The sequence below is a fragment of the Mastacembelus armatus genome, chromosome 13 (genome assembly GCF_900324485.2).
Source record: "Mastacembelus armatus chromosome 13, fMasArm1.2, whole genome shotgun sequence".
In the NCBI taxonomy this organism is placed as follows: Eukaryota; Metazoa; Chordata; class Actinopteri; order Synbranchiformes; family Mastacembelidae; genus Mastacembelus; species Mastacembelus armatus.
The window spans coordinates 20747387-20768626 of NC_046645.1; the positions used below are offsets into that span (position 1 = coordinate 20747387).

Sequence of the window (21240 nt, forward strand, 5' to 3'; positions counted from 1 at the left end):
TTTTAACACTACTGCTGCTCAATTTTAGTAATTAAGATTGTCAATTAACCTGTATGGGAGTTTATCTGGAACTGGCGGTCTGGGTGCAGGAAGCGGTAGGTGACATGTCCGTTGGGGCCATTGTCTCGGTCTGTGGCAGACACATAACCGAAACCTGTTCCTGGAGGGAGGTTTTCTCTCACAGTCATAAAGACCCTCTCCTGTGTGAGCCGAGGAGAGTTGTCATTCTCGTCAGTCACCGATATCCGCACTGTGGCACTGCCTGTCTTCTTCAACTGTCCGTGACCTGCAGTGGCCAAAACTGTTAGAAGATACATGTCCTTGACTTCTCTATCTAGGGCACTCTTCACAAACAGCCAACCACTGTCTGAAGCAATTCCAAACCCTGCAGCATCTCCGTCTGGACGCAGGTGATATGCCAGTGGACTGAAGTGGCCTGAGCCAGGGGTTTCTCTGTTAAGAGCTCTGACTTGCAGGAAGCGTGTATTTATTGGAGTCCCTTCTTTTAGTTCAACACGGTATGTGAGGGTATCAAATACAGGACCCTGCTCGTTCTCTGCTTGGACATGAATGACAAGCATGAAGGTGGCACTCAGCTGTGGCACTCCACCGTCTTTGGCAATCACTTGGAGGTCATAACGGGGCGTATTCTCATAGTTAAGGCTCCCCACCAATCGGATATCTCCACTGCTGCGCTCTATGCTGAAGGTCTTCTGGATTCCAGTTGGAGAAGAAAGATCAAAGGTGAGTTGTCCATTAATTCCAGAGTCCATGTCCTCAGCTTGGATCCGATACACCACTGTGCCCATTTCTGTATGCTCTGGCAGCAGCAAGGACTCAGAGGAAGAGGGCAGAAAAAACGGTGGGTTATCATTGATGTCTGTGATTGTAATGTGGACACGGGTCTGCCCAAAGGCAGGGGGATTGCCACTGCGGGCCTGCACCTCTAAATCAAGAGATGATAGGGCTTCATGATCCAGAGGCAGACTGGTCCTTAGGGCCCCAGTGTCAGGATCCACTGTAAAGTATCCTGCAGGGTCCCCAGAGCTGATTGTGTAAGAGATATCTCTAGAGGTGCCTGGAAAGAAGAAAAGAAAGATAGCAAAAACCAGAGACATCTCAACATGGATTGGGAGGCTGTGATGAAAGCACTGAATTAAACTTATAGTCTAAAGAAGTCATTTTTCAATTTTCATGACTATAACAAAGTTCTAAGAATTCAAAAAATGAATATATAAACAAAGCTACAAAATGGAATTTTTGATCAATGTTTTTTCAGAGCTAGGTGTGTACTGTGGCCCGATGTGTATTTATACAAGTGTTGCAGAGAGTAGAATGATCAGCATGATCCACTGTTAACTGTATACAGAGCTGTTCATCATGGGCTCTGTCTGTCTGTCAGTCAGTCAGTCAGTCAGTCAGTCAGTCAGTCAGTCAGTCAGTCACTCACTCACTCACTCACTCACTCACTCACTCACTCACTCACTCACTCACTCACTCAGGGAAGGAGTGACAAAGTAGAAGAGAAGGCATGTGCCCCCACCTGTCTTACTGCTGGCCTGGACAATGCCTACGACTGTCCCCCGCAGGACATCCTCTGATACCTTGAAGTAGTACTGAGTCTGTTCAAACACAGGTGGAGCCACCAGCCCTGCCACCACACTAATGTTAACTCTGGCACTGACAAGAGCAGTCAGACCACCACCATCCTGAGCAGAGATTACCATTTGTATGACAGAGTTGGCCTTCCCATAGACAGACCGAGATAGGGAGATCACACCTACAAAAGTGTTCACAAACATGGTTCAAACAGGGTATTTTTACATCACACAGCATTATAAATCATGCATAACAATAATGTGGCGCCCTTGCAGGATGAAACTGCAGGACAAAATCAGCGCCTTAAATAACAAATTTTAGAATATACAGCAAAGTGTACGTAGGAGCAGAAAGCATGCGTGTGCCAACCTGTGTCTTTGTTGAGAGTAAAGTATGGGGAGGCCCCTCCAGGGACTGTTTTGTATGTAATTCTGCCATTCTCGCCTGAGTCTGGGTCATAGGCCGTCACTCTGACAACAGATGTCCCAGGGGTGCTCTGTGTGCTCAAACTCACGGCATAGCTGACTGGGTAGAAGGCGGGTCTGTTATCATTAATGTCAACCAGATCTACCCTCACATAGGCTACTGAACTCAGTCCACCCTGCAGAGGAAACAAAAAGCTCTTTTGTTATACCTTCATACACACTAAACCATGAAAAAATATACCTGAAAGAAGGATTTAGGCCACATTAATTGTGCAAGAAAAAAACAGCAGTAAATTTCAATGTATAGCATACCCTCTAAAATATAGTCCCCACAGGTTCATTCAGGAATACAGATTGATAGTTTCCCTCTGGAAAGAGCAATATGTCATGACCCATGGAGGGTGAGAGTGCTCACCACAACCGAAAAATCGGTTTCATAGGCTTTTCATTTGCAGAAAATACAGTGCAAGCTTTTCATTTGAACCAGGTGGAAAAATTGAGGGATACAGCAACTCGTTAAAATAGTAATGCCTGACAATTGAGGCTCTACTTTCACTGATTGCTTTAATATGGGCAAAGTCATTTTCTTTTATTTTTAAAGCAATATGAAGACATTCAAGCTTTTATTTTTTTTACTTGGTTGCACATTTAACTATTTTCTGCAGCTATGATGTCTGTGCTCACCTGTCTGTCTGAAAGTCACTATTCCCTGTGTTTACAAACAAATTAATCTCTAGATCTGGATTAATATAATAACATGATTTCAAAATAAGGTGGCTCACCCCATCCACTGCAGTAACAGTGAAGTCGAAACTGGCTGGCCCTTGATCTCTATCTAGTACAGCACTGGTGCAGATCTGGCCAGTCTCCTTGCCAATGGTGAACTGAGAGGGAACGGCGCTGTTAATGCCAGAGCCAAGGGAGTAGGTAATGGAGCCAAAGGAGCCACCATCTGCATCTGTCGCAGTCACCTGCAGAGAAGAAAACATTCTATTGGTTAAACATTCCAACACTGTGCATTAAAATGAAAATTTATTAAGCTGGAAAGGAAATATCTGGATAAATGCAACAGTTTCCACATTCATTAAAAAATATTGCTCTGAAGCCACAGCAGTCAATATCTAAATTCTATTAGAAGGATATAAGAGTGATGGCAGACCTCAAATTGAAACAAGAGCACCATACCAGGTGCCTTTTGAAAGCATCTTTGGACCTGTTCTTTGTTGTTTATCTGAGCTAGCGCATGAGCCAAACAGACCCTTTGGCAGAAAGGAGCTCTGAGGGAATGAAGGGGGTTGGCAGGAAGGAGGATGACTTCTGCAGGCTCTGGGAGGGCTGCCAGCAGGGAAACGGCCTGCTTCATGAGTGGCGTCTGTCTGCAAGGACAGTGACAGGGATGGCTGGAGAACTGTGGGATACCACACAGTATGCTTCAGTGCAGCATATTATAACTTAATGTAAGGTCTCGCTTGCGGTCTGATTTTAATAATGCCACACATCTACAGAGGGCTAGAACTAGAAATGCAGTTCACAAGCCATCAGCCAGGGAGCTGATTCAATTACTGCAGGTTCTCCCAAGATAGCACAAGGCAAACAGACCAATCAGATGGATCCCCTACGTACCAGCAGCATAATTGTTTGCAAGTGTTGGCTCTGGATTACAGTAGAGTTAACCACACAAACTGATTTGAATTCTTCTTCTTATACTTTAAATGGATCTTTTAAGGAAAACACTAATTGGAAAAAACAAAAGCTCAACTCATGCTGTGGAGCTCCAAAACTCAGTAGCAGGGAGCCTCCTATGCATAAGAGGAAGTAGTCATCAGGAACATTGCCAAGAAAAATAATGCAGGCCATGCTTATCATCAAAGGCTGACATTTAAGATGGCATTGGTATGAGTGTAAGTAGATGGAAATCATTCATTCAAGGCGATGAAGGTTTGACTGCGGTAACTCAGGCTCCAACTCTTTCCTGAGCAGATGGCAGACGGGGGACTCAGTAGAGAGCATGCCCCACACTCTTGACTGTAACTCCTAACAGAGGGTGAGTGGTGCGTAAGAGTGAGGGAGTTGTAAAGCTGGCAGATATGCAAGCCAAAAAGAAGAATAATAAACCACACGAGGAAAGGGGAAACCAAGAGCAATACAAGAAAGCTACTCCATCTTTTAACATGTGGAGATTGGAGCTTACTGTAATATTTTATCATTTTGCAGAGGGATAAGTTATTTGTAACAGCACTACAGCTTTTTATGCTTATTTTCTTCACAATATGATGAGTATCAGCTGGAGGAAAAGTTAAAGGAGCATTATAGTGCAAATACCCGAGTCTTCTAAAAATAAATAAATAAATGAATAAATGAAAAGCTGCTAGATACAAAATGCTACATATATTTTCAAACAAATTTGTAGGAAAATAGTTACTTTTCTGTGACTGACCCATTCATGGCAGTCATTGAATGCACAGGCTACATGTTTCTTTCCTTTTTAGTCACAATCATCCATCGCAAAGTACAACCACATACAATGCGTACAAAAAAAACATCACATGTAGAAAGCATTCATACATTATATTTATGAAATGAAAACAGGAAGATAAAAGATTCAAAAGGGGAAAAAGGAAAATGTAACTTACTTTTGGTGATGTGGGATACACAGTAAAACTAAAACCATATTCAGACTGAACACACAATTCACTGATTGAGCACTTCTGCAAAAGTGCAGTGGTACAATGTGTCCAACTGAGATACTGTGCTTTTTGTGAAGATGGGAATGAGTTATTAAATAAATTTACATCAGATAACACTTTTCCCAGTGCTGCAAGTACTGCATAAAGTGGTGAGGATATTTGGAGACACGTGGTTTGAAAATTTGAGAACATGTTTTGAGAGTTCAGTGTGCAACTTTTTAGGAAAATGCATTGTAAAATAATAAATCCTTACCACTGTAAGTAGAATGCCTGAAGCAATAAGTTCATTTTGCAATCTGCAGCGGCTGCAATTTTACTTCAATCCTAAGTTATAGGTTAATAGCAGCATATCAGTGTCATCTTGATGGAATGGAGATGCTTGTCTGTCCAGGACATTATAGTTTGCCAGCTGCCCCATATAACATGACATATGAGTCTATACACAAATGAAAAACGAGCAGGATAATTAGCCAAAGCCACAAACCATGAACCCTGAGAGATGAGGATAACCTAACACAATGTTTCCTCTGGAATCAACATTTCTGCCATAAAAGCTTGATAATGAAAAAGATTAGGATAAATCAAATATAAAACAGAAAACACAGGGTTCCCACAGTTTTGAATAGGCATTGAAGCTTGCTTGGGATATTCAACAACACTGTCATAGCTGGGAGTGAACCATTATTCATTTGAATAGTGTGCATTCGGTAGATAAAAGTGACAACTTCTTTTACATGGACATATGGTAAATTTAAAAAAAAAAAAAAAAAAATTTAATATTTCTCACTAGAAACGTAATTTAAAATGTGCCAATACTAAATAGGAATTCTCCACCCTGTGGGGAGAACACTTCCAGGCCAGAATCCAGGCCTCTGTGTTTCCCGATGAGTTTTTACTTTTTCCAGTACAATGTATAGGTATTACACAAACTCTCTATTTTTAATGGATTAAAAGTTCAAAAGCAGGAGTAATCTTAGATCATCAGCAGCAGCTAGCAGTATTCTCTTTACACTCTGTGTGTGAGTGAGGTATGATGGGAGCTGTCTTATCAGCAGGGGAAAGGCAACGTTTGGCAGAGTCCTTAGTAAAACAAGCTGGGGGAATCCAAAGATAACTGGGGCACTTTAGGGTTCTCCCATAAGATTTAAGGAGCCTTCTAGGGAAGACTTTCGGAACACGATGAACAGGAGATGTATAATAGTGAATGTTCAAATGGAGTAATGAACCCCAGGCTTTTGGATGCTCCAGTGTGTTTTGGCTCATCTAATGTTCTCACTCTGAGGTCTGTAAGTGAGCCCATCCTGAAAAATAACAAGCTCAGCATTTGGGTGGTTTCTATTTTTAGAGCTGAATTTCTTAAAATGCCAAATCGAATTCTTGCATACTATACAATTGAGGGCTGTTCTAGCTCTTGTGCTCAGGTTTTTGCAGATAATGTAGTCACATGTATGTCAGCATGACCTTATTTGCCCAAGCTTCACCGCATATCGTCATTGTGCAGCCATGCAAAAAAGCTCCACTGTACAAAGGACTAGTGCAAAAACTTGTACATGAATGATGTAGAGCTGAAACCACTGAGGCCAACAAGAGGTGAAATGAAGGCAATGCACACTCCCAGTATTTTAGAGTGCCCAGTCAAACAAATCTATCTCACGTAGTCCTCAGTGAAACCAGCCAATCAGGATGCACCTCAGCCAATCTAAATAGGCCACAAATGACAGCGTGCACATTAAAATGTTTGCCAACAGGGCAATTATCACACACATCAATCAAACTCTGCACGCACACCTCCTATAAGTGTACCTTACATGTGTAAGCAAAGACACAAATGTACAAACACTGGATAGAGTCATTGCTCATCTCAGTCCTAATTCTACACTCCAATTACACCAAAATCTTCTTTGTATTCATTGGCAATTCTTTCCAAACAAACCAAGCACAGAAGAGTCTGCAGCAGTGGCTACTGTGACTCTGTCCCAAATTAAACTTTGAAACTTTGTGGCAGAAAGAAATCTTCAGAAAATACTGGATGAAAGTAGTAAATCACTTAAAATCAAATATATGACTTACTTGTAGAATACTGTTACTTCAAACAAAATATGCAACACATGGGTCAGTTGGCCAGACAGCTCAGGTGGGTTTAAGGTCGTGCGTTACAGAAATCAATGTAGATATTGAACAGGAGCATGTTTCCATCCCATGGAATCTGGAATGCTGAAGACTAGTGGGCTTTTCAGGTATTACAATGTTTAGATGAGTTTTGTGCAAACTAGTTATTAATTAAAAAATCTAATTAATTAAATATCTAAATAGAATTTTAATGAGGGTTTCACAGATATGGCTAATTAAGCCTGAAGAACAATTAGAGGCAGCATGTGAAGATGGAGCGACACAGAGATTATTAAAAGAGTGCAAAGGCAAAGAGGCAAGCGTAGGCTCAAAAAAAAGTAAATGACTGAGTGAGTTTCAGAAGTCTGGACTGAGAATTGCTTTGAGCTTGCACAGCTGGTGTGAAGCCGCGCACACTTCACTCCCTCTATTGTCCTGGCATCACTTCTGAGGAGAGCGAGGCGGAGACGTCCTAAAGGCCTGTTTCAATACTCACTAAAGTCAGCAGGTCAGAGACTCTGTGATCTGTTCACCACCACACAAAAAACCCAGACTTAGACCACACCAGCCTGGTGTGCCCACATATTGTTGACAAATATAGCAAAACTCAAAACAAACATTTGCCACACAGACAGTTTTGTCTGGATTTTAACCAACCATATGTGAAAGATTTTGGTAGTGACTCAGGAGTCAAAAAGCTAAAATCTTCACGGCATAGTTTCAGGCATGTGTAATGTCTGTGAAATGGTGACATTAAATACTGTCAAACTGTGGCCGATGATAACTGGCTGTTTTGTGTCATTTTTGGAATGTGTGTATCCTACTGAGTATACGTTAACTCAATTTCTATTCATTTTGATAGTTTACTGTAATACTAAAAACAAAAAAGCTCATTAAAAATGCATACTCTTACCTGTATATATAGAGATGGCAGTGCTATGCAAAGTGACACTCTATCAGCTGCTTACTAACTGAACTTCAGAAAAGATATTTTGCCATAAAGTTAAGGAAAAGAGAAAGGATGAGGGACGGGGGGATCATCGAAACTCTAGGTTCACCCTCTGGGGATTATTAACAATCACAGTGAATTTAATGAAAATTAAGTTCCCGCAACATGGCATTTTGTGTCAGTGACAGAAAAATGTAGAAAAAGTCCTGCCTTGAAGAAAGTACAGCACAAATGTCTGAAGGGGTGAGGGGAGTTTCCAGTGTTATTTGGAGTTATGGATGCACTAATGCACCAACACCACCATGCGGTAACCTCACGGTGTTTAGGAAAAATCCTTTTGGCTGGGAGAAAACCTTTGGTAGCAGCCTGCTAAACAAATTCTCTGCACAGAAAACACTCAAACACAGCAACTAAAGTATGAGTATGAGAATTTCTCTCATAGCTCTCAATTACTAAATCATTTGCATAAGTTCTGTTTTTACATTACACTGGCATTGCCATGGCCACATATTATACAACAGTCATACAGATTTTTATTCATTGTTAGAAATTCTGATTCACAAAACCTCTTTCAATATCTCTGCATGACTTCACATGAGCAATTGATTCCAGATTTGTCAAGTACTTTTTTGTGCAGATGTTCATTAAAATACATCTGCTGTATTGGGGTTTCCCTGTGAAACACAATATAACTGTCAAGCTCAGTAACCATCTTAATCACGCCTATTTCTTCAAATATTTACACTAATGTGCCAGTTACAAAATCATGTCATCCAAAACTGTCATTTCAATGTCGAAATGGGTTCCAACTGTCCCTGCAGGGCTACCGAATGAACCAGACTAGAAATGCAGATTATGCTAATAAAATCCATTACAAATGTGCTGAAGGATAAACATGACAACAGATAATATTTTACAGTAAATCCCCCAGAATTATATGGTTTTGAAATAATTCCATTGCCCAGTCTAAGTAATGTTTGGCTGCCTTTGGAAAAACCAAGCAATTTTGTTTGACTGGTCTACAGTGGGAAAGCACCGTGTTGCCAAGATTATGGCCCCAGCCGGTGCTACTGTCCTAGTTTCTTGGAATGGGATTTTCTCAGCTCTTTTAAAACATAAAAGAACCTACACTCTGACATAAGGAGACAAAAAAAGTGTTAATTTCTAAATCAACAATGGTTCTATGCACTACACACAACTTTTGCAGTAATATAAATGTGAAGAATCTGGGTTAAAGGCAGCAGGTTAGTCATGTAAGATCCACATATTTGGCAGAGGAATAGAGAGGCGGTAGGACAGGGAAATACTGACACTGTGCTAGGGTGCAGACACAGGATGGGGTAAGGTTTCTGTCTTTCCTTTCCTCTCACACATCACTCACCGTAACTACTACACTGCTGGAAAAAAGTAAGTCAAAACATCATGGCAGAGTTTCTGTGTTTGAAATGGGTAGAAGGTCAGTGTGTTGATGAATTAAATGTGATACCACCTGCAATTTAAGAAGACCATGCCAAAATCCTAACCATTTTTATATATATATCGTACCAAATATGATTGTGGAAGTTCCACCCCCAAAAAGGCTTGTTCATCAAAATGGCTATTTTTAGTTCTTGTTAATCATAATAATTTGTTTATTTTCAAGATTTTCTGTTCTCTTCTATGAAGATTAAAACTACTATCATATTATTATAGAAAAAGAATTTGGCAATAAATTTTCAGTGTACAGTAATATTTTGTGAAATCCACACTAAAATTATTTTTAAGGCACAGGAAATATTCATATTGAGATTGAATACTGTATCAAAACTGAATCCTGAATCAGAAGTTGCAGCTTCACTTTCATTAACATAAATTTGCATAGTGAATTGCTAGAAAACAAGCACCCTGTAACTGGATCTAAGTGTATTCATAAACACTGAAATTCTAAATAGAATAAAAATGTCTCATCATTTTCAGGTTTCACAACACTTTGTTATGTGCAGTTTAAGGGTTGTGACAAACTTCTACGTTTAAAAATGTTCCTTAAAACTTTCTTCAAAAACTGAAGCAACTATCTTTCATCTAGACCTTACATCTGGAAGTGATTAAGCATCAAACTATTTCCAGGGTTTCAGAAAAGGCAAATGAGGAGAGAGGAGAAATATGGTGTTGCTAAAGAAAAAAAGTCAGTGCAACTGAACTGCAGAAAGTGGAAGCTTCATTCAAGACCAGACATGGGCATGTATAGCTGCACGCCAGATATGTTGTTGATCTTGGTATAGTCTCACTGCTCTCGAGGACTTCACCAAGATGTGCACCTTTTGTCACCACTGACAAACTTTTTGCATACAATAAGGAAGGTTTTCCTATTCCTAGAAAAATATGACAAAAATTGAGAAGTGTAAGTGTGCGGCTTTAAGCCTTAGCCCCCTGGAATAACAGAGGCAGCTCAGTAAACTATCTCAGGTCTCCTGTTCAAGACATTAGCCTGTTTATTTTCCAAATATCAAATGGGAGAAAGAAACCTGCCACTATTGTCTTAGACATGCTGACCATCGGTTAGCCAATGGAAAGAAAACAGTGAAAATTGCTAGTCTGAGTTATTAGCAATGAAGAATAATCATTTTGAATGACAAACTCATGTAAAGATCAGTGGGTTGGAAGAGCCTCCCTGTTACCTTCCAATGGATGTAGAATTATTTTTTGCCATTTGCTGCCTTACAGATTATGTTGTCCACATTATATTTTGCTCAATCTAATGCACAGAGGAAACGTCCAGCTGAAATGCAACAAAAACACATTTAATTCCAACAAGCACAGTGCTGGGAAAATGCTCATTTATACAACAATCATGTAAATTCACTAAACTGAAACATAAATGCTGCAGTCTGACCTGACATGATGACTGACTCACATGATTCAACATCAGCACATACTGCTGAAGTAACCTCTAACAACCCCAAACCACCACAGAAAAATCACCAGTAGAGCCTGTTAAAAGCCTCTGAGACCTGACCAAGGTCCAGTGTGGGAGATGAACTGATGCTAGAAGTTTACTGACTAGATTCACCGTCACAAGATATCGACCAGGGGAGTGTGACCTTGCATCAGATACCCATGGAGCTGACACTGTCAGACTCTAGCTCGGCTCTGTTTCAACCAGTCACCCCTTTCAGAGCCATCCAATAATGTGCTGAGCTCTTGTCTGCTGAGGCAGGTCAGGTGGTGGATCCCAGGGTCTGTGTAGGTGGGAGGGGAGCTTATATGAACCATGCACAGTGTGTTGGGGAGTAGGAATACTGATGTGGGCTTGGTTTTTGCTACAGCTGCCTACAGTGGGTGGGAGAATGCCTACTGAGCATGGCATGCATAAATACAGAACAGATGTGATTTCAGAGCCAGATTGGGCACCAGTTTCCAGAAATCCACAAGCCCATTTGATGAGGTTGACGGAGCCCATTCAGTTCTGGAGTTTGTCCTCGATTCTCTGTGTGAGCCAGGTCACCAGGCTGCTAACTTCCTGTGATCGAGCTGACAACAACTGGCAAGAACAATGTATTCATTAATAAAGGACCAGTTGAGCCATATTTACCCAAAATCCTCTACGATTTGTTCATTTTTGACATGGATTATTATTCTCCAATAGAGACATCCAAAGCAAGTACCATGCAACCACATGCCAATTTTATCATTTGGTGGACAACTCAAAGCAGCACATACAATCAGTAATAATGAAAACCACACAGAAGACATCATATTGAAATAGTCTTGCCTGTGTCTGTCTTGCTTTTCAAGGAAGATTGAAATTTGCATGAAGATCTCTCCTACACACAGAATCACATACAGATGCCACCTATGGAACACATATGGACCCTGACACTGTACACGTAGACATGTAGGCACAACTATACAAGTAGTATTCACTGTGAGCTCGATTAAAGTATTGTTCCTGAGACTGCACTGACATCAGCACTTAGAGTAAGACTGGCATTGGATAGGTTTCCTTGTGAAGCAGAAAGAGCAGGTGTGTGGAGACTTATGTACATCTTCAGTCTTGCATGCAGCTCTTACTGCACAGCAAACGTAGCGCAGTAGTGAAATACCACAACAAAAGAAATCTCCCAACTAACCTCCTCTTTCAGAGGATAATGTGAAAAGAACTGCATAAGAAGGTGCTGCTTTTAGGCAGTCAGTTTTTAAAGTAGAGATTTAGGAGTGACCCAGTATCAAGAGCATGTTGATTGAGCAGGTGGTTGGTACTTTAAAGCCTGATCTTGTTTTTCAGTCAAATGAAGACCATGTATTTACACCATTAAAGGGCTGACAGCATTTGCTTTGATAAAAGAAATAATAGCAATTTCTAGATGGCGGTCTTAAAGCTCAAATCCAACAAAACTGCCTGACATTCTTGACACGCAAACACAAAAATACACTGTGCACAGGCTAGAAGACAGACTGTCAATGTCAATGTCAAGTTCATTTATAAAGTGCTGTACATGGCAATATAAAATAAGTAAATAACAATCAGAAGAGCAGCAAATAAAAAAAATGAACATTGAAGCAACTTTTTTCTGTCGTCTGCCTCACATCTGTCTGACAGATCAAATAGAATTCAATTTTAATTAATGCCTTTGTCTATGTCAAACATTATGGTCTTACGCTTCATTTGCACTTCACATTTGGTCTCAAGAGACATCTTTCATGTCATGTGAATTTCATCATCTATGTAAACATTTAAGCACTGTTACTACAAGCCTACTGATTAGAAGGGAGTGATTACAACCCACCTCTGACAAACAAGAACTTTGCAGCTGCAGCTTTATTGTGCTACTCTTGTAGTAATGTAATCAGTCCTGATGGAAGCAAACGCTGCAAATGTTGCTCTCTGCAAGGCAAGAAAGAGGAGACAGAGGTGGGGGGGGGGGGGACCAGGGCATTGGGGTTATGAAGGCCTACTGGAATCATGCAACACACTCTGTCACTGGCTGATAAACACTGCAAACAAATGAAGACAGCCCAGGCTGGTTGCTGCTGTGCATGTGGTTTCTCCAGTGAAATCTGTTTAGCTGTAAGCCCAGTCCTGAAGGAAGTCATCCCTGGTTCAGATGTGGGTTGGACACACTAAGACAACACACTCTGGCAATGGAGAAGGCCCAGAGAGCTGAGTGTCTGTTTAGATCTCTTTCTTTTGTTTCAATGAGTCGAATAATTGCAAATCACCACTGATTCATCCTGAGCGGACAGAGAATCATGTACAGATAAGACAGATGAGCACACACGGACACACACAATATGTACTGTAACTTTCCAAACGGTTCGCTGCCAACAACAAACAACAGCTGTTCTTCAAATAAAATTCTGGCTCTGTCTCATGGGGATGGCTAGAGATACTGGCACTCTGTCATCGTTACACTTTTTATCTTGTTTTTTTAACTTGCTGGAAATTGTGACAGGAATTTTCCATTTTCCATATGTAGATTTTCCACGGGTGTAAAACTATCACACTGTGTAAACTAGAACACCTACGATTATGTTACTTTTTTTTATTTCACATGCCCCTTATAGTTACTATGCAATAATTTGTATGTTTACCATCTGAGATGTTTGCTCAGATTCACAAATTCTTGTGAGCCCCAGAAAGCCATTGGTGGGTTTCATTTCTTTGCTAGGATATTTATTTAGTTCTCAGTAAAATATTTAGGTGATAGAGTAATTACATTTTATCTTGTATACATGTCCAGTCCCCTCCTTCATGTGATTCATTTCAAACAATCCCTTCTGAGTATATATAAGGTAGTCAGTGAACACTTCGGTTGTTTCTCTCAGCAAAAGGGACTTTAACAGTAAACATGTCCTCCACAAAAGTCTGCTCACGCAATCTCTCTAAAGAAACACAAACCTGAATCAAACATATTTCATCCATATGAAAGATTTTAAAAAAACTGTTTGGGTTATACAAAAGTTAAGCTTTGGCCTGGACTTTCCCCTGATGATCCCTATGCTACAGTGTACTCATACACGCCTCAAATTGTTCTTACACACAACCCAAGCACATTTATTCACAAGCCTGAGCCTATTGATGGTGATTCCATTTCCTGCTTTTTACTAGGGAACAAAACTTGCAGGGATGTTATCATTAGATGTCAACATATGCTTCAGTATTAATTGCTTGTCCAGCAGTGCAATGTAATGCCGTGTGTGCATTTGGCAGAAAGAGACTCGGTGATGAAATCCTACAAGCGTTCCACTCTGTTAGTATTAGCCAGTCCGAGGTTATGTTTGTTAGCATTAGTGGTATCAACAATTTTTGATTTTGTAAACACCATAAACTGTGACAGAGTGGCAGAAGTGTTAATGACACGTATCACACACGCCTGTCAAGTAAAATCAAACCTTTCCCCACAGCTTCATACAAATAATATACACACATACACTCTCTTTTATATGGCTTGGATATATAAAATAAAAATGACATTTTCAAAAATTTGCTGCATCTTTTTCATTAAACCACATCTGCTCAGGAATGTTAGAAGGTTGTTAGACAGCTGTTAGCTCTGTGGCTGGTGCTGTTTGTCACATACAATAGCATATGTTTAATGCCTAAAAAGAATGAAAAGCTTCAAAAGGCTGGAACTGACTGATTTTCCAGACATGAGAGGTCTCAAGTGTCAATCCCAACCACACATGCAATTTGTGGGAGTTCATGCATCTTTGTACGTGTGATTTACAGAAAAATGGTCAGCAGGCATACCTAATTTAATCCAATCAAGCAGAAAAATCTGACTAACGTGAGCTCATGGGTTACAGGTGAGCCAAAAGTCCAGCTGCCCTACATGAACTTCAGCCTGGCAACTCTTCTGTCGTTCATCGAGTAGCCAGCCACCCATGAAGGTGGCTCTTCTGCCTTCATCAACAACAGCCGCGACGAAGCAGTCAAGTGAATTATGGCACAGAAAAAAAGAAAGCTAATATAAATCACAGATAAATTGGCACCTAACTTCTCCCGGGAGTCTTTGTGTTTTTTCCATGATCCAAGTAAATGTTGTCCTGACTTTGTAATTAAAGAGTGTTCTGATGTTCTGAGTTATGATATTATAGGCCATCTCAGAGCAGCAAATGACCTTCAAATAAACCACAAACAGTAACCCGCTTATTAAATAAGAAAGTCAAGCCAAAAGACAACATATCTAATCCTTTAATAAGTTGTGCTACAATCCTGTTACATTCACACTCTGTCATTTTGATGTTGGAACTAATGCTTCATTGCCTATGCTGAAACACCATTTCCAGTCATCCTCAGCTTTTCATTTCATCTTAGTTTGTGGCTAGTTGTTCTGATGCAAATGATAAAATAAACCAAAGAAACTGCACAGAGCTAAAGTGACCTCAGGACCACAGCAGAAAAACATCATTATAATTAAATGAATACATCATACACACAGTAGAGGTGAATGGTTCATCATATATCATCTCCTTATCTGCAGACACATTTCAACGTGAACTTTTGTTGTTAGTTTGGGTTGTGGTAGGACACTGTTCCAACAACCCATATGTCATATGCTATAGTTAATCTCCTGTGCACTCTTGTGAGAGAGCAGATAATTGTTTGCCAGCATAGTTTCATCATTAGTTTCATGTGAACACCATACTCTGAAGAATCCCTCATTATAGAAAGTACATTCGGCTGAAAGCCCAAAGATGTTTATCTGCTGATGTCACTATCTCTTTTACTCCTTTCTTATTTGATCCACAGGAGCACACAGGGTGTTTTTCCAACTACAGTAATGGTGATCCACTCGCACTCTTCAGCCTGAGATCATTAATTGAACAATAAATAACATGTTTACAGTTTAATATGACTAAATGTGCTACATTTTACACGCAAATAAGGTAAAACAGTGGAAATTGTTGAAAACCAGTTACCACAGAGCTCTCAAACAAAATCACCAGATCAGTCAAGCTTTCAAATATAATGAGGCCACACATGTAACTGTTAAAAATGTCAGTACATATGGAATATTCAAGCTGCAATTTATTTTCTTAAGTGTTAGTTTAAAAGGTTCAGATAAATTAGGTGTCAGCTTTTGAAAATGTGATTACCTGCAACCAACTCACAAATATCACCTATTTATTTTACTATTGAACTTTTACATGAAGTGACTGATGTGTAGGTAATGTGTAAAAGATGTGCAGTTAATGAACACAAAGCAGGAAAGTGTCTTAAGCCAACACATCACAAAGACAATATGCCCTCTTTCCTTATATGTCCTGTTTGAATAAATATTTGTATTTACAAATGATTTACAAATTCAATTTCAACAGTAGATTTCCCACTTCACTAATATGCATCTTCCCATTTGTAGAATAACCTATTTTCATGACTTTTATACCAGCTGGCAGTGATCCTACGTGTATGCAGTTGGGATATTCATTATTCTGCTTTTGTTCTTGTGTTTCGTAAATGCTATTGTTCAGTTCAGACCAAATTATTTACAGCTGCCCATATTAGTCTTCGAAACATGCCTATAATAGTAAAACAAATGATCCCATTAGGGCAGTGTTACAAAACCTCACACATGAATTGAATGGGTTAATGTATTGTATCCTGCTGGGATACCCCGAGTGCTAACCTCTGTGACTCTCTTGAGTGCTTTGACTCCAGACCCCTGTGACAATGGCAGAGATAAATCAAAGTTTGATTCTGGTGGAAAGATTCATCAGAAGGAATGTGTCACAGGCTGCAAGGTCTGCCTGACCTAAGAGACACAACAACGGTCAAGGGTCACCATTTCTCTTCCTTGTCTATCCAACTACAAAGGAGGAAGATGGTAAGGGCGGTTATGGTGTGTTTCTGAAATGAGCACGAAAAGATCTGTCATGACTTACAGGACACCCTTTCAAACAGCAGCAAATATTAACAATAAACTACAAAAAGTAAATATTTACTTTAAAAGCTGGAAACCATATGAAGCTATCCTGTTTAATATGGTTTACCAACCTAACTGCACTGTGATTACTTTAAGGATACCCAAAAACTGAGAGTCAAAATTGTACAACTTTCTTTTAATCGACTCTAGTTCTAATAATAATAATGGTATTTTTTGGTACTTTACTTTTATTTTTTACTCAACAGACTGTCCATATGTCCATATAACACTCATTCTTGCCCTTTACATTCTTCTTTTGGACCTAATGTACTGTAACACACCAAGAAGCTATGATCAAATGTGCTTCTCCTTACAGGTATGTGATTTTGCTTCTGAACTGATTCCAGATTAACCCTCATATGGTCTTTATATTAGAGTCAGCAATTTGAACAGATCCTCTGTACACCTGTTGCATGAAAAATGGACAAAGCATGTAAAAGGCTGCTTTGTACTTCTGAAGAACCTATCCCTGTTATAAAACTGTCAGTTTATTTCAAGGTCAATATTAGTATACAATCTGATGCATATCATCATTTGAAGATAAGAGAAGTCATGTTTCAGTACAGACATACAGGAGAGGTCATGAAAGCAGCAAAGCAGATAGAAAAGGACTCTGACCAGATAAAAGCGAGGTGTAGGTTGGTTAATGCCAGGAGCAACTGAGCAACTCAAGTGCTGCAATAGGAAGGATACGCAGTCTGAAAATACACATGTACCCATGTCTTACATCTTCAGTGCCTCGCCGAAATGGGGTAAGAGCCAAGATGAAGACAGAAAGGCTGCCCTGGGGTCACTGCTTTCGTGTGCAGTGATGAGCTGATGTGAGTGGCAGAGAAGCTCTAAGCCAGGCAGACTAATAAAGAAGTGCTAAAAGATTAACTAAACAAACAACCGAGTGAAAAAGAGCAGGCAGAGATTTGGCTGGAGATGAAAAGAATATAACAGATATGTTTTTACATTTGTGACACGAAAGCAAAGGGTCATTCAATTCTTTCACCAGCATTAAAAAGTAGAACATTATTTTTTATTTGGCATGCCTTTGTTTGTTGTAATACATGATGTATTTAAAATTGAAACTGAGAAAGGCCAACTGCCCTGGAAGAGCAGAGCTGGTTTTGAGGCGAAGATAAACGTGACCTACTTGAGAATAACAGTAGGAGAGAAAATGTTCAGAAGAAACAGATGGAGCACATGGCTCCCCTGTGGTGCTGATTAACCCTGCCTTATGACACAACTGTCTTCATGAAAACATTACAACTAATCCCTGAAATAGATCACATGTTGTAGGTCTGACGTATTAAAACTTCAGTGTTTATCCAATTCATTGTTGTACTTTGTGGTTTTAGTTTTCAGTAGGAAAATCACCAAATTTGGGGTGTGGCATGGAAAACCTCCATGATTCTCTTAATTGTGAACCCCAAAACTCATATAGGCATTTTGCTCACATGGCTGGGTAGCAGAATTATGGTTTGAACTCTATAACAGATTTTTTAAAAATTGCTGATGTCTTTACTCTATTGGAAGCAGTGGAATTGGAAAATAAAGCCACATTAAAACGCAGCAACAATGCTCTAGATAATGCATAACCACTATGTGACCACAGGCTTACAGTTTCAGACTGAGGTTCTTTAAAAAAAAAAGTGAACGTTTGTGTTGATATCCTCTGTTCTAAAAACATAAGGTGCAAAATTTTGAGATCTTCCATAAAGTATTTCCACTTAAAACATAGAACAGTAACTTACATCTGCCAGTCACACTTCAAAGTGTAAAAGAGCGCATTGTATGACAAGGCCAAGAGAAAATTTAGTACTTTTTTTTTTTTTTTTTACAAAGAAAGGAAATGGGAAAAATTCTAAGGAAAAAATGGGGAAAAGCGAAGCCAAAGTCTGAGAAAAAACACCTCCAACCCCCTCTGTCCAGTTTCCTCTAAGGCTGGGGCCTTCCAGGGCTCATTCAGCAACAGCTATACAATGTTTTCCTTCCCTTTAACAGATTACATCAGCACACTAGAGTCTGGTCCATTCAACTACAAACAGTCACAGCATCTCACAAAAGTGTCTTTAACTGCAATGGCTGTGAGGGGCCCTGGCTTTCATAGGTCAGCATGATGTTACAGACATATGGGCAAACACAAAAAACATAACCTGGAATAGCAGGTCATTGCAAACAGATGATAAAAGAGGCTATGCACGCATGTATTGTCAATGCATTGGAAATATCTCATCTGTGAATTGTTGAATATACTAATCCAACAGGACCACATACAAGGACTGCAAAGTTTCAATAAAGGCCTAAATGTGGGGTAATGAGGGATTAGTTGTGGCTTTCATAAAGAAACCCAAGGCAATGTGGTCTCTTTTAGTGTTAATAGCAGAAAAGAGAAATGGCACAAAGAAAACATATTGTAATCCAAAAAGCCACCAGGAAATGGAGACTGTGAATTACTGGCAAGTCATGGGACCGCTAAAACTTTGCTTCCTCAGTATAAGTTAAGCTCATTTGATGAGTTAAAGATTCAGATGTCACATGGCAGTCTTTGGGGAGAAACTGGCTCTGAGTGTAGGGAAACAATAAGCAGATCAACTTTTCGTCGAAGGGATTACATTTCATTTCAGAGGGCAAAGGCTCAGAGAAGAGAACTAGTAGAACTAAGAATATTAAGATGACTGAAGTTAGAAAACATGATCTTATCTTATGTTGTATTAATTAGCATATTACAATCAAGATTAATTTACTGTAAAATAAAATGCAGTTATGAAATATTCTGAACACTCAAATTAAGCCTCAAATTCTGATATTTCTTTTTATAAATCAAAATACTTATATCAGCAGCTTTTGCTTTACTTCTAATGCTGATTATGAAGCTGGAGAGTGCAAATGATGACCTTAAATGATTAACTCAGACCATGCCAATAAACATAGGTGATAATTACTGCCTTTTCTTTTAGCCTTACTAGGCAGTTTTGTGGGGAAAATAATTTCTTTCCCAAACCCTCTTTGGAGATCAAAGTCTCAGTTTTAGATATTCCACTTCTTGTTCTGCATGCTGTGTGGCCTTTGGTTAAACATTTAAAGGACAGCATTGTTGCAAAACATATTTCACGCAGTTGAAGTCTTCAAACCTATTATTTGGAACTGACTTAAGACCTTTTGGCTGACCAGAGACTGGCTTTTTTATAAGCTCCCCTTTGTTTGATATTTGACTGAGGGTTTGAGGTTTTTTTAAATGAAGGAAGGATTATTTGTAGGCATTCCAAGAAACCATTAAGGACAAAATAAATCAAATATAGTACTGCCTGGTACCCAGAGAGCTCAGTGCACACCAGTATCTGATTAAAAATTGATGATTAAGTTAACAAAGAACATACACAGGAGCCTGGTTCAAAAAATGTATTTTATATTCTCCACAACTTTATACTTTTTTCTTCTGCTTTTATCATTCATGGTCCCTTAGATCACTGTCACTCCAGAGACAATGACGAGGGGGGTGAAAGGGTGGCTTTCAGCTTTCCCAGACCCGACCTCAGCTGAGGACTATGTATTTATGAGGTGCTTTTGAAATGTGATGATGTCACACACCGGCTGTGAAAACATGTTGGGCGGCTGTTCCATCGGCCCTAATGAGAATATTAGCAATGAACACAGAGCAGTGAGTAAATGTGCTGAAGGAACAGACAGCATGGATCTAAGTGTGTGGCCTGTTCAGTCCCTCCTCTATAGTACCAGAATTGGTGGTGCTAGACGCCTTGCAAGCCACTTCAGGACGAATATGAAATAACTAATCTAGTAAGCCAATAAGATACCAGATTCACTTTACTTCAAATATATAATACTGCTCATAACTGTAAACATATTACTGGGCTAAAATATCTAAGAAATGTCGAATATTGAGCAAGAAATATTTCTGATTGATATTTTTGCAAAGATATAAAAAAAGAAATATGTAGTCATCCCTTTGTGGAGAAATAGAAAATAAGAAATATGCTGTCATCCCTTTTGGAGAAATATGTGTCGTAGTTTTTAAGATTGTTTGCACTCATGGTCAAAATTAAGATGGAAGGTAAAAAAGCAGACCCCGAGTCAACCCTGAAAAGCGATTTAAACACAGGTATCATTCACATCTTCTAAACATTACAGCACGGTCTATGCTGGATCCATATTAGAAACACATTAGGTGTATGTATTTATGTAAGTTTCTTGTAAATCAGAGGATTATGTCAATGATCATAGAGAGATGTAGTTTACGTTTAACAGCAATATTTAGGTTAGCATTATTTGCAATCCAGTGAGTAAGGCACACTAGCTGTGACATTTGTTTATGTGACTTTGTCACATGAATGAGAAGAAATGGTTTCACATTGCCTTTGATCTTGTAAATTCATAGATGTAATTTTAAAGGCCTTTCAAATGTGATTGTTTTAGTAGGGAGAAGCAAGAAGGTAAGCTAATCATGGACTAACATGTCTTTAAATTAATGAATGAATTTAATTATATATATATATATATATATATATATATAAAAATTATTGTATGCGTGTGTGTGTGTGTGTGTGTGTGTGTTACTC

At 39.3% G+C, this 21240-nt stretch overlaps 1 protein-coding gene across 1 annotated transcript in view; it reads right to left on the reverse strand.

The window, feature by feature from the left end:
* Nucleotides 1-21240, reverse strand: part of LOC113125432 (protocadherin-16-like) — a 71352-nt gene that overhangs the window by 15624 nt on the left and 34488 nt on the right. Inside the window, exons 3-6 of the mRNA XM_026298884.1 lie at nucleotides 2807-2995; nucleotides 1969-2200; nucleotides 1544-1780; nucleotides 50-1078 (exon numbers count right to left, since the gene is read on the reverse strand). Coding sequence (XP_026154669.1) covers nucleotides 50-1078; nucleotides 1544-1780; nucleotides 1969-2200; nucleotides 2807-2995 — 1687 coding nt within the window. The remainder of the gene's footprint in view (nucleotides 1-49; nucleotides 1079-1543; nucleotides 1781-1968; nucleotides 2201-2806; nucleotides 2996-21240) is intronic.